Source organism: Physeter macrocephalus, chromosome 10 (assembly GCF_002837175.3).
Source record: "Physeter macrocephalus isolate SW-GA chromosome 10, ASM283717v5, whole genome shotgun sequence".
In the NCBI taxonomy this organism is placed as follows: Eukaryota; Metazoa; Chordata; class Mammalia; order Artiodactyla; family Physeteridae; genus Physeter; species Physeter macrocephalus.
The window spans coordinates 55707906-55722315 of record NC_041223.1 but is presented as its reverse complement, the minus strand read 5'-3'; the positions used below and the strand labels follow the sequence as shown (position 1 = coordinate 55722315).

The 14410-nt window shown below is 37.1% G+C and overlaps 1 protein-coding gene across 4 annotated transcripts in view; it reads right to left on the bottom strand.

Moving 5' to 3' along the window:
* Nucleotides 1-14410, bottom strand: part of HACE1 (HECT domain and ankyrin repeat containing E3 ubiquitin protein ligase 1) — a 97149-nt gene that overhangs the window by 26359 nt on the left and 56380 nt on the right. For all 4 annotated transcript variants that reach the window (XM_024115519.3, XM_024115518.3, XM_024115520.3 and 1 more), the window contains 5 exons: nt 10599-10667; nt 10265-10352; nt 4047-4158; nt 3858-3955; nt 3588-3675 (listed from right to left, as the gene is read on the bottom strand). In XM_024115519.3, coding sequence (XP_023971287.1) covers nt 3588-3675; nt 3858-3955; nt 4047-4158; nt 10265-10352; nt 10599-10667 — 455 coding nt within the window. The remainder of the gene's footprint in view (nt 1-3587; nt 3676-3857; nt 3956-4046; nt 4159-10264; nt 10353-10598; nt 10668-14410) is intronic.

Sequence of the window (14410 nt, the reverse complement as noted above, 5' to 3'; positions counted from 1 at the left end):
TGTACTTAATGCCACTGAAGCGTACACTTTTAAATGGTTAAAATGGTAAATTTTATGTTATGTATATTTTACCACAATAAGAAAGTCTCAAAAAAAAATGTAGTGCAATGGAAAAACCTAATACCAAGATCTCAACTTTAAATAACCTTATTTTTTCTGTGTGATCACTACCTCTCATTCATTAAACAAATATTTACTGAGCTCATGCTATTTACTTCTCTTCTAGGCACCTGGGCAAAAAGAAAGACTGATAAATCTAATGAAATAGCATCAAAAATAAATAAACAAAGGAAAAGTGAAAGTATTGGAAAGTGAAATGTTTGGCCACTGAGCATACATATTTTAACTCTGTGCTTTGCTGGTCTTTGATTTATCAGTGCTGGCACTGGACTAAATTGCCATGACCAGTAAGTTTACTTAGATATAAGGTACACATTTGGAAGCTTATGGCTGAATGACTTAAAAGGGCCACATGAAGCTAGTCACCCACTGTTAAGTACCTTTTGAGAATCATTCCCAGTCATGATATAAGATTGGGTATTAAAAGTCAAAGCAGGGACTTCCCGGTGGTCCAGTGGTTAAGAATCCGCCTTCCAATGCAGGGGACGCAGGTTCGATCCCTGGTGGGGTAACTAAGATCCCACATGCTGCGGGCAACTAAGCCCACGTGCCACAACTGGAGAGCCCGCCCGCCGCAACTACTGAGCCCGCAAGCTCTGGAGCCCACGCACCAAAACTAGAGAGCCCGTGTGCCACAACGAAGACCCAGCACAGCCAAAAAAAAAAAAAAAAAAAAAGTCAAAACAAAGTTTTGTGAGATGAAGAAAGACTTCAAAGACAAACATAACCATTATTCCAAAAATACAATATTCTGAGAATAATCAGAAATACTTTTACCTATTTCCTCCCCTAGGTCTGTGTATAATTCCTTCTCTAAGTACTTTCTGGGAAATTTGGGTTATTAAAAAGAATAGATACAGAGAAATCAAAAGAAAAAAAGGAAACAAACGGGGGAAAAAGTCTTCAGGAAATGAGTAATAATTTTTAGCTCAAAAGTGAATTAAGATTGAATATAAAGTTTATGTCATGTTTTAAGTTCAAAACCAATAAAACTGTGACATTTCATCATCTCAGAAAAACCCTATTGAATAAGAAAATATCATTTTCACAGAATAATAATAATAGCATCGGGCTTCCCTGGTGGTGCAATGGTTAAGAATCCACCTGCCAACGCAGGGGACACGAGTTCGAGCCCTGGTCTGGGAAGATCCCACATGCTGTGGAGCAACTAAGCCCGTGCACCAAAAGTACTGAGCCTGTGCTTTACAGCCTGCGAACCACAACTACTGAGCCCATGTGCCACAACTACTGAAGCCCACGCACCTAGAGCCCGTGCTCCGCAACAAGAGAAGCCACCGCAGTGTGAAGCCTGTGCACCACAATGAAGAGTAGCCCCCGCTCGCCTCAACTAGAGAAAGCCCACGTGCAGCAATGAAGACCCAATGCAGCCAAAAAAAAAATGAATTAAATTAATTTTTTAAAATTTTTTTTAAAAATAATAATAATAGCATCTAATATTTATTTCTGATTTCTATATGCCAGGCATTAGGCTAAGCATTTTTACACATCAGCTGATTTCCCACTATATTACAAAACATAGGTTATCACCATATTCAAATAAGGAAATCAAGGTCCAGAAATATTACATTTACTGGCACAAGATCATAGCAGAAAAAGGGACAGAGCTAGGATTCACATTCAGTGGAATGCACCAAAGGTCAAACTCTTAGCCACTCTACTACACTACTATTGCTCCATAGTAAGCATCTTAATTTAATTAGAAAGCAAGTTTTAAAGAAATTACTACATACATTAGGTCTATCCAAACATTCCCCACATTTAGGAACCCTAAATGTAATTTTCTTGTCAACTAAACATAAGAACATGAAAATATTTCATTTATATTTTATTAATATTACAGCCCCAAAGAGAAGACATACATGGCTTACAAAAAGGACGAATCAGAAACTATGGTCTACGTGCTTCATCATATTACCTGCTATAAATTTGTAGAATAAGCACCTCAACTAATGATTCCACACCAGATCTGTTTTTCAGATATGAAACTAAATAAACAACTCAGAATAAGGGACTATAAACAAAAGAAATAAATCTAAAATACAATGTTTTAATGCTAAATCTTGCTTCAAAGATTAGGCCTAAATAACTAAACTAGGGCCTCATCATACTTGTCGTAAATCACAAAGACACCAAGTTCATCTCAGAGCAAATAATCAAAGGTTACAGAATTAAAGTAGGAAGTCCCATATTCCTAAATAATTTCAAATACACCAAATGTGTCTGAGGAGCCCATCACATAGGTGAATATCTGCAGTTCCCTAGCATCACTGCAGCCCCACCCCCAGTTGCCTCTCATACAGTCATCCTTATTCTATGGAGATTTGCTGCTGGTTTGGTTGGATACAATAGGAAACTACAATTAACAAGACTCCTTACAGAAGAATTTAAACACTGGGAAAGAAAAATTTTTCAGGAAATAAAAGCAACTGAACAAAGCTTTTAAAAACTGAAATCCTTGGGCTTCCCTGGTGGCGCAGTGGTTGAGAGTCCGCCTGCTGATGCAGGGGACGCGGGATCGTGCCCCGGGCCGGGAAGATCCTACATGCCTCGGAGCGGCTGGGCCCGTGAGCCACGGCCGCTGAGCCTGCGCGTCCAGAGCCAGTGCTCCGCAACGGGAGAGGCCACAACAGGGAGAGGCCCGCGTACCGCAAAAAAATAAATAAATAAATAAAAACTGAAATCCCACCTTCACTTGGATGTGTTTATTAAGTTAAAGAACTCTCAGGTATATCTTATACAAATGAGATGGTAACCATTGCCATTTAGCCTACAGTATCAAATTACAATTCAGTAGGTAGCAAACATCATTTCAATAAAGACAGTTTTTTATTTGCATTACATGGTTAAATAAGAGCTTTTTAGATACCAAGTCTTAATCTTTTAGAAGGGCTGAAAACAAAGTTACTATAAACAAACAGATTATAAATTAAGATTTAACACACCATGATTTCTAGACTTTGTTTTTAATGACCAATAACTTTTAAGAGTTGTAAACTCAAATAGGGTTAGCAAATTTTAACTTTTCCAACACGGACTTGTATTTTTTTTAAGTTCATCTACTAGCATGATTTTATAAAAGGAAATTTTAACTCAAGAAAGGTAAGACTAAAGGACGATCCTTAAATTGAATAAATTTAGTTTTATTTTATACAAGGAACTGATGAAAACTTCCTTGAGGCCAGCACTAGTCCTTGAGAAAAGCATTTGAGAACCAACTGTTCAGAGGAAAGAATGCTAGGCTGAGTCAGGTTTCACTCAAGATCCTACCACTCATTAACTGCTAACATAAACAAAAACCCTGAATTTCAATTTCCTCTTCTATGAAAAGGGAATATCCAACCACCCTAGCTCACAGGGCTACTATAGGAATCAAAGGATAAAATGCACTGAAGTAGTCTGAAAATGTGACAAGTCACAGAAAAAGTCATCTAGACTGTACAACTTACCATCAGCTGACTGGGTAAACAATGCATAATCAGGATTGACTATCTCATTAGACAGAATATCAAACCACTCACGCACAACACCTTGACCCTGAGTTCAAGAAAATAAGATTAAGTATCAACAGAAATATATGGTGAAATTTTTTTCTAAATAATAATAACATTAAAATTATATTAAATTTCTTCCATTATCAATTAAATATTAAACTCTATTGAAGAGCATTTCAATCTTTTAGAGACAGTGATTTTAACAACACTTATTTTTATACCCACCATGCCTTCTTCCCCATGGAACCGTACAGCAATTCCTTGCTTTAGCTTTGCACAATTTGCTTTTGACACAACTTCACAGCTACTCCTAAAAATAGAATCTAAATATGTAGCATTGGTTAATTTTACATATTAAAATTTACAATAACTAGTATTTTGTGCCTCACACACACATCACTTTGTTAAACATACCTCTGTGAACTAGCAGGATATCATTTTCATTCACTGGCCTGTGCACCATGTCTGAATCTGGCTGTCCTGAATGCAAATGTTCATAGAACCATTCACAGCGATCTTTAAATGGCTACCCCAATAAATAACAGTGAAATAATGTTAGCAGTATTTCAGTCACTTAACTGTCAGATTTACTTAACTAGCATGCTAAATGCCCTTTCTACAAATAATCATTCTTAGACCTTTATTTATAATAAGTAGTTCTAGATAAGGTTCTGACATTTCATCCACTATTCACAAAAAGGCAGATCTGAGCTGAAACACTGACTACTTAGAGAGCATATTTCTTTTAATTCCCTATATTATCAACAGAAAAGACTTGATAAATTAAAAGAATTCAATATCAGACATACAATTGAACACACTCTCAATTTCTTTTAAACCCAAGAAGGCTTGTAAGAATGAATTTCCACATCCAGAAAAATTATGTTGCATGTTCATTTAATTTTCTATGAAAATAATCTTTATGCCTAATTTTAATTTCTATCCTTTGAATATATGCAGCAACTAGAAAGGAATTTGTTATTCTTTTTTCTTCCCTTCCTCCACCCTAAAAACTGAAGAATAAGATCTCGTGAACAGTAAAGAAAGTCTCTACCTTTTGTTCTTTTGCCAGATATGCAAACTGTAAGTGATTTGTAATTTTATTCATCAGAAAGTATTATTGAGTACCTAGGATGTGCCAATACTCGGGTAACATAAGAGCTGTAAAAATTTCATTGCTGAAAACTGTTTAATACACTTAAAGAGATGAGAAAAACATTGGAACAATATAACACATAATGATATCAAGTTCTAAACAGTGTAGTACAGACCACAGTGCACTAAGAATTCAGAGATTGTGCAGATAAGTGGAGTACAAAGGCTTCATGAGGTCCTGGTCTGAACCAGGACTTAAAGATGGGTAGGTCTTGCTCAAGCAGGAGGAAAAGAAAGCACACCAGGCTAAAGGAGACAAGGAAAAAGGCTCAGAAGGAGAAACTGTGTCTCCACAGAAGATGCAGTGAAGGCGCCGGCATAACGCTACACATATTGAAAGAAGGAAGTTTTTGTAAGTAAATCAAGGACATAATTATGGATCCTTCGAATCAAGTAAAAGACACAGTGGCCACTGAAGATACTTGGTCAGAGGAATAGCATGGTAAATGCACTCATTAAAATGAGAGTAGTACCAGGATAAAGGGAGGCCATCTAGGCAGCAGTTGAAATAATAGGTATAGAGTGATACGGTCCTGGTCATGGTAGGAAAGAAGAACAATGAAGTAAATCTGAAAGACATTATTCCTCTGAATAAAGAAGAAAAGTAAGAGAAGATCTCTAGGGGAAGAACTTAAAATCAGAAACAGTTTAGAGGGGGAACCCCAGCACCACCACCACCGTCTACCGCACTGCTAGAAGGCACTGGTGGAAGACAACAAATGAGGTTTTATATATTCTGAATTTAAGGTTACTTAGGATATAACTACTAAGAGCTTAGAAATAAATACTAGAACGTTCTGCAGCTGAGACATTAGAAAGAGAGTCATGAACAAAGCTGAAACTGGAGACAAAGTAATGTCCCTTGTTCAAGAGATTAAAGATACAGGGACAAACACCAAGAACAGAGAGGTTTATGATCACAGGTCAGGATTGAGAATTTGCTTATTAGCAAATGATACACACAGCTAGAAAAGTCAAAGGAGAACCAGGGTGGTGCAGTACCACAAAAGCCAAGAGTTTCAAGAGATAAATATGATCCATGTCCAACACCACAAAGAGGTTCTCTCTCATGCAATTTTTAGGATACCAATAAATTTCTTCATCTGAGCTAAACTAAACATTTGTTTTCTTCAAAAGACTTTAACATCTTTTTATTAATTCTTAATAAAAATATTTTTATGAAAATAACTGGTGCAAGATTAAGTTTTGCCTTTTAATGTCTGTTCTTTCAATAAGAAAAGAGTAAATGTTCCCTTTTCCAAAGTTAAATGTATAATTTTGTCCATACTTCTAGCAGTTTCCCACATTTTGAATAAAATGCTGCTGTTGTTATATTCATTACTGGTCATATAAATAAAACATTTCATTTTTAGTAAACAGGCTAGAATGTTAAGTGCTTGAAATTTTAATGCTGATTATTCCTAAGACTTAGGTAAAAGAGGAGAGAAAAAATATTACACAGAATTAATGTATTTAAATATGGGCTTTGAAGTTTGATAAACATGGTTTGAAATCCTGGATCTGCCACTACTAGGTTTGTGATCTTAGGGGAATTACAAATCCTCTCAGAACTTTAGTTTTCCTACCTGTAAAATGGGGAAAATAATACCACTTCAAGGGCTAATTCTGAGGATTAAATGAAATAATGCAAATACAGAAAATAATAATAATTACAATCATAAATTAACTAACGTTTATTAAAGCATCTATAAGCCAGGTACTGTTTCAAGCACTTTACATGCATTTTCACATTTAATCCTCACAACACTCTGAGAAAAAGGGACTTTTATTATCTCCGTTTCATAGATGAGAAAAATGCAGCACCAAGAGGTTAAGTAATTTGTGCAAATACTTAACTCCCAGAACGCTAATAGATGTTGTTCTTATCATTCACAACAACGTTAAAATTATTGTGAATAAGTATTTTAAATGACAGTAAGCTTATTTGCCATTATAAGATATTAAATATTAAATTCTACCCTTCATATAGGAAATGTGGACCATTTGAAAATAACAAGTGGCAATGTTTTTAAGTAATTCAAATGTAACATTAAAAGGTACAAAATGCTACCTTCAAAAGCTAGTAAGTTATCTGTTAAGATCAAAACATCCACACGCACATCCATATACCTACAAAGCCAAAGAGCACATTTCTGTATGTAAACTTTCTGAGTACCTGCATTTCCATAAAATAATTCACAAAACAGGACTGATTACAGAAGCTCTTCTTAATAGTATTTGTACAGCAATACAAAATGTCTCTCCCTTTAACTAGCAGGCCACCTGAAAACCACCAACAGAAGAAGAAGTCAATCCCTTAGCAGAGGTAGTTGTTTTTGTTTTTACTTTTTTTTTAATAGCCTCCAAGTTACAGAAAATTTCTTAGTGTAGTACAATGGTGGGTTTTTTTTCCCCTAAGGTGAAAGTAAACTGCTAACATGAATAGTACAATGGTGGGGTTTTTTTCCCCTAAGGTGAAAGTAAACTGCTAACATGATGTCCAGTCACCCCTAAATACTTCATGTGTATTTCCTACAAACAATAGAATTCTCCTACACAAGCACTTCAGGATCATCAAAATCAGGAAATTGACACTGATATATTACTATATCTAATCTTCAGACCCCATTTCAAGTTTTGCCAGGATCCATATAATATCCTGTATAGCATAATGACTCATGAACTGCGTTCAGGTGTCTTGTCGCCTTCATTCTGGCACAGCTGTTCAGTGTTTTCTTAATTTTCACGACCTACATTTAAAGATTGCAGGTCAGTTATATTGTAGAATGTCTCTCAGTTAGAGTTAGTCTGATGATTTCCCATGATTAAATTCAGGGTATGCATCTTTGACAGGAATATCAAAGAAGCGATACCATATTCTCAGTGCATCCTATCAGCTGGCACACTGGTAAGTCTGCTGTGATCACTGCCAAGCTTCTCCACTGTAAAGTTCCTTTTTAATCTTTGTAATTAGTTAGTATTCTAAGAGGAGATACTTTGAGACTATAAAAATATCCCACCCTTCATCAAACTTTCCATTTATTCATTAATTCTTTCACTATAGACTTATGGGTTCCAATTTTATTTGCAATATTTTGCCATCATTATTTATTTTGATGTTCAAATTGTTCCAGATTTGGCTAGTAGAATCCATTCAAGTTGGTTCTGAATTGTTTTGACATAACCTCATAATTCTCTGCACAACTTTCTGGCACAATAAGACGATCCAAGCTCATCCTGTACTTTCTCTGAATTAGCCATTTCTCCAACAGGCCCTCGTTCATTGAGAATGGTATTCAGAGACCAAGAAATGGATACCAGGTTTGCTGTATCTATCTAACCACATAGGAAACTATAAGTTCACAATGATATCTCCAATTCCAATCCAATCGTACATGATTCATCGTTTTCCTCTATTTTTTAACTTTCTCCAACAGTGAGACACATTATCTTTACTATACTGACTTATTCAATCAACTGCCCCACATCATATATAATCAATCTTCTGTCACTGACATGGACCATTCACTGCATAGATACCCTATACCCCACTCAAGCTTTGTCAAACTACTCTGAGCAACTGTCACCACCCTGCACACTGGACATCCTCCATATCCCATGCCAGCTCACATACTCCGTGCTGAGCTCCTCTTCCACACAAACACCCTCCTTAGCACGTCCAAGCTCCTCACTGGGCCACCACTATGCATGTGGACACCCGCACTGGTCAGGCAACCAAACCCCCTCTGTGGGTCAAAAAGGTGGATAGCTAACGCAGATGCTTTTTGAATGAATACAGGAAGGGAAGAGGGAAAAGAAAGTGAAAAGCAGAGCCGGTATTAAATATAGCAAACTACCTCTTTCAAAAACTAAAAGCTTCTTTCACCTATAATCTCATTTACCCTAGAATGGAGTAATTTAGTGTAGATTAAGAAAATGAACTTAAGAACCAGATGGACTTTTAAATTCTGGTTCCCCCACTTAGTAGCTGAATGACTTAAACAAGTTGCTTAACCTCTCCAGCTTCAGTAAAAGAGTACCTATCTCACATGATTGTTACAAACATAAAATAATCTATGTGAAACAAATGTATGGAACCTGACATAAAGTTAGCATTCAGTAAATGCAAGTTATTACTACTACCTTATCTTTTACATCATCATTATTAAACAGATGCCAAAGGAGACCTATATACATGTGTATAATTTTATAAAGATTAGTTCTTAGCTTTCTTTAATTTCTAAAAGGATCAGTGTCCCTGAGGACAATTTAAAATACCTATAGCATTTATCTTATGACTACTAACCAAACCATCACCTCCAGTCTAGCCTACATTTCAGACAAATTATTTCCTAAAACTCTGCATGATCATGTCATTCTCCTAAAATTATTAGTGGCTCCTGACAGCCTAGCAAACGGAGAGTCTGCAATCTGGCAATCAACGTTCCATACAGTATAACCCTAATCTACCTTCCCAGAATTACATCTCATTCCTCACCTACACAAAATTTCTGCTTTAACTCACTGTACTTTAATACACTTTTCCATCTATATGTCCTGACCCATATCTTGGCTAGAATGTTCATCTTCCCCATTTACTCCTATCAAAATTTTGCATGTTTTTTAGATTAAAATCCACCTCCTCTTTGAAATCTCCCTTGACTACAGCAGCCAAAAGCAAGCTCTTCCTCCCTTAAACTCCTAAAGAATCAGGTCATACTGTAATTACTGTACTTTACGGGTACATTTATTATCTCCCCTGCTAGACTGAATTAAGATCCCCTTGGAGACAGAACATATCCTTTCTATCTCCAAAACAACTACCATTTATTGAACATATATACAAGTCACTATTTAAAACTTATTCTTCACCATGGAGGTTTTATGAGGTTGGTGTCATTATCTCTGTTTTATAGATGAAGAACCCAAGGCTCAAGGATGTTAGAAATATGCCCAAAGTCACATAGCTGCTAAGCGGCAAAACAAGCTTTTCCCAAGCATGTTTCATGAAACATGAGATATATGGAATGAACCCTCATCAGGGAAAGCTCTCAGGTCAATTAAGTTTGGAAGACTAACAAAGCTAAATCATTATTTTTACCAAAGGGCTTCTCAAAGCCTTTAGCAAGCTGCTGATATGCTTTATTAATCTCCAACAGGGCATGTGTTATATTTCCCAAATGTATTTGGGGATAAAATCCCCAAGGACCATCAGCCTTACAGGACTAGTGTTCCATTTCAGCAATGTGGCAACATGTTGTCTTTGCACATAGTAGGCACTCAATGCACATTTCTTAAAGTTACTCCTCATACAAAAGTAACATACTAATGTAACTCCATATACTAAAGTAAAGAATAAGGTAATGTCACTCCACTTACAGCTGGTGGTCTCAAGTATAATAATTACTGAACAGTATTCAAATTAGCTGAACAGCATTCATTAGACATTCTAAAAACAAGATTAAAAAAAGCACTACCTGTGCTTTTATGATATGCATGAATCTTGACATCAGTTCAGGACATTCAAGGAGGAAGTGAAAGTGGTCAAATATAATCTTGGGATTCCTAAAAGAAAAACACATTGTTTACATGGATGGGAAGGATGAGTAGCATTAAGTGACATGCAAATTTAGATATACAGATATTGAAACAGAATAAAAATACATATTAATCCACATCTACTATACTTGTACTTGTCATTGAGCATTTTTTGAATAGTAACAGAAGCAACATTTTTTCTGTTGAGATAAAAACTGTAAGAAAAGAAAGAAAAGGCTACAAGAGTAATCCATGAAACCAAGAAAGCTTTACCTGTTAACAAAGCATTTTAAAACTTCATCATGTTTGCAGACAAATTCAATGAAACGGGGTGAAGTCATTCTGTGGGGGGTAAAAAAACAATCAGAACACACAGACCAAAGTTGGTGATACGGCAAATGTGACTATGCGTTGAATTGGACTGGCTTCTACACACACAAAAAATGGGGTTTGGATTGTCTTTATGGAATCTGAGGCATGCCTAGTCAATTTATAATATGAAATAAATAAATAAATATATATATATACACACACACACTCAGATATATATATAATAACTTTTCATTAACAGATGATATAAACAAGTGACTTTTAAAAACCTTGAAATTTTAAGCATCTCTGTCTATATGTTTCCAATACATAGTTAAATGATCCTATAAAGTGACATTCACAATCCTACATGTTAATAACATAAATGATGCTTAAAACTCAAATATTCTGTACTAATTCCAGATCAGTTCAATGAGTATCCTAAAGATCAGAAAACAACCAAAAACAGCAAAGTATTATTTGTTATTTCTGCAATTATAAAAACAATTATAGCTTTTCTTCATCTATCAGAAAAGGAAATAATAAGCATGTAGCATTAAGTCCAGATAACTGGGTTTTCTCTACTCTGTAATGCAAGAGCCTGACTTAAGGTTTGATTGGTGAAGTATCCACTTCAAAGATGGCTATCTCGAATAAACACAATGCCAGGCCCACAACTAGATAAAGAGCCAGGATGCCTCCCACTGAGGCTCCTTTGTTTCAGAGATCTTGGTTAATTTTGATAGCTGACCATTTGGGCTACTTGTTTTTTTCTCTTCTCATGCTTTATACTCCCACTCTTACGTTTAAATTCACCAGTAGTGAGCCCTCGAAACCCTAGTCCCCTGCCCTCGACCCCAGGCTTGTGTGTGCTCTTTCCCTCTCTCTCTCTCTCTTCCCCCACTCCCCCATGATGACCTCGCTGTGTGGCCCCAGGTGTGCCATGTAATTTCCAGCTCCTATAAGTAAAAAAACATTTTCCCCCCCAAAGTTTTCAATGGTTATTGCTGAAGGACATCCTGTAATCATACGAAGAATCACAAGGGCCAGTCCGGCCACGACATTGGTTATTGATAGGCGGAGACTGGCACACAAAACAACTGGCGTACTCAGCAGGATTGCATGACTGCCCTGCAGTAAACCAAGAGGAATGCCCTTTAGCTGCAGCTTGCTTACTACCACCTAACTCAGGTAAGTAACATCATCTGGGAAAGGAGCACCACTTGCTGGGGATCTGCCTTGCAGCAATGTGCTTTTGCGTACTGCCTCTGTCATGTGTTGCCTGAGACATCCAACCCAAAAGGTCACAGCTGCCAACAATCTCCTCAGAGCAGTATGATCAAGGCCATATATGGTCTAATGAGACGATGAGACCACTAATTATAAAGGCCTTGAATGACTATTAATGTGTGTGAGGATCCTCTTCGCCTCAAGGCCAAGAAGAGCTAAGGAGAGTGAACAGGACAGCAAGGCTATTACCGCAACCCAAGGAAAGGCTCTGGGCTAAAGGCACGAGAAGATTCCCGTAGGTGAGGAAGGGAGACCTCTGTCTGTAACCACGGTGTCAGTATGTTGTGCCTAGACTAAGTGTCCTAACCTAGCAGAGTAAAATAGCCTCACAATGGAAATCAATGGCACCACCTGAGGGAAAATACACCAGAGGCCTATGGTCTGTGTCACCACTTCACTCACTACTGTCACTCTTTGTCCACTAACCCAATGGGATATTGGGTCCAATCCCTGGTATAACGCTACTAAAAATGAAGTGCCAATGCTTCCTAAGAACACTGAGGAGGTACACCGGCTCTTTGATAAACGCAAAACCCCTTGGTCGCTTCCTGGGCATTATTCAATGCTATGCATACTAACATGCCAAGAATTTGATATTATTGGGCTGGCCAAAAACTTCGTTCGGTTAATGAATATGCTGTTCAATAACGTTCTTGGTGAAAATGAAAAATGTGTCTTTTATTTTTACTTAAGACCGAACGAACTTTTTGGCCAACCCAATACATTCCAAAAGCCTGGGGGTTTTTCCCAAAGAGCCTGAGTATCTGGTGCTAATAGAGGTCGACCACAATCCTGGAGTATTCTCTTGGGACACCTGGAAAGGAAAGCAGCCACCTACAAAGGGGCTCACAGTGACATCATCTAAAATTTTCCAGTAACAACACATAAGATTAAGGTAACAGGAAAAAAACAAGAAGTAGAAACTGAGTTCAAAAACCACTCCTTAACTGATATTCAAACCCTTCTCAAAGATTTTATGCAACAGGAAGAGGAGAAGGGAGCAGACTACTGCAGGTTTTCTTGTTTGTTTAGAATGAGCTCTAAATTGTTGCGACCACCAAAATGCATCGACTGGTCAGTATCTCTAAAGACCCTAAAATTCATAACTTTCTTAAAGATCCATCTGGACTACAAGCTTGTTTCCTCCAAGAGATCACAGATGCTGAGCCCTTTTCTGCTTTCCCCTGAACAGGGCAGAACTAAGAAAAACGCCTCACAAGGCATCCCTGCCACCAAGGCAAAAGCTGACAGGGTTAGCAAGGCCTCTAAGTGAGGAAAAAAAACAGATATGAGAAGGCAAAAAAAGCACCCAGAGCCACCAATATTCATACCAGGGCACCTCCTCTCCTCACTTGGATATTTAATGCCTGGCACCATGCTGACTCTTCCATACTGCGAAGGCTCACTGTGAATGGAAAACATTATGATGAGGCCCATCTCCTGCTGTGCAAAACTGGCATGGTCCAATGGGTTTATCATTTCCATGACCACAGTGACCCAAGTGACCCCCTCTTCATTTCCAACCCTGGAGAAGCCCCATTTGACCCTGAGTCCAGGGAATTATTTTTACAGGACACTCCCCCTAATTACAGGTTGGCCCTACTACATTTTATTGGGACTGCCAAAACCATCCAAAAGGCACTAAAAATCCTAGAAGGAAACTTACATTCTTTCTCTGTCCCTTAAGATGTAAGTCTCACCATGTTTCTGAAATACAAATACCCTAGGAGGTAACTAAAACTCTGCCCACAATCACCTGAGCCTGAAGGAAAAAGAGAAAGGGAAAAAGGCCTTTTAAAATATAAACTGTGGTAAAACCTCTTACCCAAAATCTAGTCCACACCCTCCTGAAGATAATTTGTCAAAGACAAATACAAATCTTAAGTCTTCTCCACAAATATTTGTAAAAAGCTTTAACCACTGTAGCAGGTAACCTTAACTTGTTCCATCTGCCAGACACAATTTAGACTCAAAGGTAGTCTATAAACTAGTAAGTTGTGTATTGTTGTACCTGATCCACAGCTAAAATTTTAGAACGGAAGCTATAGGGTCTCTGTGCCTGGCTGCATGTTTATGTATGTCTATACAGATGTATGTTATATGCAAGTGATTTTTTTTTCTCTCTACCACTGGATGGTATTGCCAAAATTAATTTGTAAAAGAGCTGTATTTAATTGGCTTAAAAATAAATTCTATGAATTAAGTATTCCTAAAACTCAGTAATAAAGAAACTAGCCCTAACGTTTCTCAAGTTCATGTGATCTGGGATAATCTTCTGTAAATAAAAGGTAGTTTAAACTTGTTGGTTTAATTTAAAAAGGCATATCTCAGATTTATCAACATTAGATATAATGCAGACATGCAACTTTTATTCTACTTGGGTTCTACAGTTCAAATAAGTTCATATTATCTAGGTTACACAATTTGTCAGCAAGAAAAATAGCTTGGGATGACGGCCAATTTTGTCTAATGCCTAATGAGATTTT